The following is a 4078-nucleotide window of genomic DNA, read 5'->3' as shown; positions in this document are numbered from 1 at the left end:
CGCTGCCCGCAGGAGGGAGCGCGGCGGAGCGACGGGAGCAGCAGCGGCCCGTTGGGGCAAAGCAGGGCAGAACCGGCCCGCCCGGCCTCCGCCGTGCTGCCCTCGGCGGGGGGTCGGGGGCTGAGTTCGGGGTCTGAGAGGTTGGAGCCGCCATCCTCCCGCAGCCTCGTGCCGAGGGGGTGAAACAATGGAATTCGACTCGACAGCACAGTTTCACACTGTTAAGCAGGTGTTCTTTATTGCAGCGCTGGGGTGGCACTGGGGATTCTCCACAAGTGCTCTGCTAGCTTGGCACCATCACACTGCTTTTATGTCCGTACATATTACATATTCATTAGTTTTCCAGAAATCATTTACGTAGTAATATCTTTTATATTACATCACATCAGCTTTTTCTTGATTGTCCCATGGTCTTTACAGCCATCTATTGTGCTTTTGATGGTAACACAGTTACTTCCGGTGGTCGTCTGGTGATTGAGTGAGGAAGTAAGAGTCTTGTCACTGGTCCACGTGCTGCCGTCAATACACGCTCTATCAGGATCACAAGTGATTGTAGAAGTACAAAGGTTGCAACACTTGCATGTTTAGCTATCATCTCCTGAACATCTGCTACACCTTGGGTAGATGCTATCTGATCATCCTGTTTCTAAACAATGCGCTATCGATTAGGGCTAATCCTAAGAGTCAGAAATCCTGGGGGGAATTTCACAACTTTGGGGTACAAGATTCAGCAGCTTCCCTTCAGGGGCAGGTTGGGTACGCCATTGCCAGTCACAGTTGGGGTGCTTGACCCCTGCCGCAGGCCAGGGTTAACAACAGGGGGGTGCAAGGCAGGGTGTGCCCAGTCACCATCCCAGGGGACTGCAGGCTGCGGCCACCTCACGCCCGTTTGGGGCACAGGGTGGGCAGCAGCTCAGGGTATCGTTAACGGGTCTGGTCTAGGTATCAACCGCCCCTTGTTTGTGTCAGTCAGCATCCCCACACTTGGCAGTGGGCACATGCCCCTCCAACGCCTGCGTACCCCTGCGGGGTGTTGCCACTGGCCGGCTGTGTCAAAGGAGGCCTTGTCGTCCTCCCCTGAGGCAATGGTGGACAGAGGGAAATAAAGACAGAAGAGTCCAGTTTAACTGGATGGACGGACAATGTAGACCTACTAATACCCACAGATTCACACAGATTCACAGAGTGGAAGGGGTTGGAAGGGATCTCTAGAGATCATCTAGCCCAACTCCCCTGGCAGAGCAGGATCACCTAGAGTAGATCACACAGGAACAAGTCCAGGCGGCTTTTGAAAGTCTCCAGAGAAGGACACTCCATGATGTCTCTGCGCAGCCTGTTCCAGTGCTCTGTCACCTCATAGTAAAGAAATATTTCCTCATGTTCAGGCTGACCCTTCTGTTTTCCAGTTTATGGCCATTGACCCTAGTCCTGTTACTGGACTTTGTTTGCCCCATGGTAGCTTCCTTCAAGTCAAGACTTTGTATACAGTAGTGAGAACTGGTAAGATACAAACCAAGTCTAGTTACACAAATGCATGACATAATCCATTTCTGTATTTTTCCTTGATGCATTTCAGGGTGTATTCATTTTCCACAGGTGTCCTGAAACCAAACTTTCAACATAATAAGCATTAAAAATCATCTTGTACCATTCATAGTATGGAGGAAGTTCTGTTTTCTCACAGAAGTGCTAAAGAGGGCTTCCAGAAAGGCAGGTCACAGAGATGCCCTCCACAGTTGCTTGATCAGAGCACCAGATGTGGGACAACACACCCCAACCCTGGTGCTGCTGTTACAAAAGTGCTTCAGCTCTGTTAACGGTGTCTGGAAGGAGCTTGGGATCACTCAGTAAGGCATCTGCACGGGACAGCAAAGTGTTTTATTACAGCTCTCATGCTGAGTAACAGTACTTCGGGTCTTACATTCAATTTTCAGTTAAACTTGATTAACACAGAAAAGCAAGTTGCTCCATTCCTGAGTTACAGATGGCAAAGTTGAAGTTCAAACACACACAGCACGTATTACCATGGGAAAATCTGTACTGTACTATTTTCCATGCAATACAGATCATCTGCTGACCTAACAGCATTCCTCAAATTCCTACCAGTATCCTTCTAAACAACTATTGGTCAAAAAAAGAGCTACCTGCTCAGAGTAATTGTTTTGAGACATAGTATACTGGTACGTATAAACCCTCACTCATTAAATACTTGTATTTAGTAGTGATTTTTGTCTGAAACTTACACTTGAACCAAGGTGAGGGAGAGAAAAAAAAATACACAGGAAGCACACGTTACTAGACCTCTCACAGACAGCTAAATAATCCAGATGTGTTGATTCTCCAAAAGAAGTGGAAGGATTGGAGATGCAGACTGGAAGAGCTGCTGTGAACAGTTACACAGGTAAATTAGATAAATGCTAAAAATCATAACATTTTTCACTTGTAGCTTTCTGCTATAACTGACAAATGGAAGCAGCAAATTATGATGTCTCTTGTGAAAATTTCTAGCAGTAATTAACATATTTCTGCTAAGCTGAACCAAATAGTACTAAGACCTGCTGAGAATGCCTCAGATGAAAGGTCCTCCCAAGCCAGTGAGATACTGGCTTGCATGACTGTGTTAAGGGATTCTCTCTGGGGATACAAAAATAAGAGAGAAACACTCTGGAGGGTGTCCTGCACTAAATTGGCTGTAAGCAAATCAGACACAACAACATGTCGGCTGTTTATCCTCACACAGCTGAGGTTCATTTTTTCTAACTAATGCCACATCCATGACATTAAAGCTTTACTGCTCAACTTAATTTGCAAGGGAAAACTAAGCAGTATTTTTATGGAAAGTCATTTCCTTGAAAAGTATCAGGAAAATATAAACCAAAACTCCTTTTATCATCCTATGAATAACACTTCTGATTTATGAACAGACGATTGCATTTACGATTGAGCTTTCAACTAAAAATATGACAACAAAACACTTCAGATTAAATATTTTATTTTATAATAAGCCTTCCACCAGGATCGCGAATCATTTTGTGTATCACCCAAATAAGTTACATTCATTCTGAGCTCTCATGCAGCTTCAAAAAAGTTAAATGTCTCAAAAAATAATTTCAAGTGAGCTGTAATAAACTATGCATACCAAGCCAGAATTCTTTCACATCAACTAAACATTCCAGCTTTCCCTCCCGCTTTCACAATACAGACCAATTACAAAAGCCCCTCCAAACCTGCACTAACTAAATGGAAACTCAATTAGATTACTGAGATTTTCTGAATACCTTGAATAACAGCAGTAACGCTTCGGAGTATGAGCGAGGCCACTGAGCTGAGTGACAAGAAGTGACATTTTGCTGAGAATACTAAAGTATCTTAGGTGACAACCGAGTTGCAAAGGGCCAGACCACCACCAATGAGCATGCAGAATGCAAAAAAAGAGGCAGCAAACCTCACATTCACAAGCTTAATCACAGCTTTTAAGGGGAGACAGCATTTATGCAGTCTTCTACTATTTCAAAAAGGTAGTGATATATATCAGTCCTCCGAGCAATGTCAAGGGCCGTTTCATCCAAGTTGTTTTTCAGGTCTGGTTTCACGTAGCGATTCATCAACAAGAGTTCCAGGGTCTCTCTACTGTTTTTGTTTCCTGCAGCAATATGCAGCGGTGTCAGCAAACCGTTTGTCTGTGCGTTGATGTCGGCGCCCTGCTGAAGTAAGAACGCGGCCACTTTGGTATTGTTCCACTTACAGGCGCTGTGCAGAGGTGTCCAGCCGTCCACTGTCTGCGCGTGCACATCTGCCCCTTGGGCGACCAACTCGTGTGCAATGTCCAAGTGCCCGCTGTAGGCAGCGCGATGGAGAGGAGTGTACTGATCTTCATCACGAGCATTAACGGGAGCCAGCTTTTCAGAAAGGAGCCTCTTCACTGTGCTCAGCTATTTAAGGAAAAGAGGGAATTTAACACAAAATTCCAGAAAAATAGATGTATGGGGCTTACTGTTCCCAAGTTCTATGACAAACTGAACATGAGCTGGCAGTGTGCGCTGGCAGCCCAGAATGCCCACCGCATCCTGGGCTGGGT

The 4078-nt window shown here is 45.6% G+C and overlaps 1 protein-coding gene across 1 annotated transcript in view; it reads right to left on the bottom strand.

The window, feature by feature from the left end:
* Positions 1-3284: 3284 nt before the first annotated feature.
* Positions 3285-4078, bottom strand: part of ANKRD49 (ankyrin repeat domain 49) — a 2610-nt gene continuing 1816 nt past the window's right edge. Inside the window, exon 2 of the mRNA XM_010160683.1 lies at positions 3285-3932. Coding sequence (XP_010158985.1) covers positions 3474-3932 — 459 coding nt within the window. The 3' untranslated portion in view covers positions 3285-3473. The remainder of the gene's footprint in view (positions 3933-4078) is intronic.

The sequence above is a fragment of the Eurypyga helias genome, unplaced genomic scaffold (assembly GCF_000690775.1).
Source record: "Eurypyga helias isolate BGI_N326 unplaced genomic scaffold, ASM69077v1 scaffold14091, whole genome shotgun sequence".
Classification (NCBI taxonomy): Eukaryota; Metazoa; Chordata; class Aves; order Eurypygiformes; family Eurypygidae; genus Eurypyga; species Eurypyga helias.
This window is presented reverse-complemented; position numbering and strand designations above follow the sequence as displayed.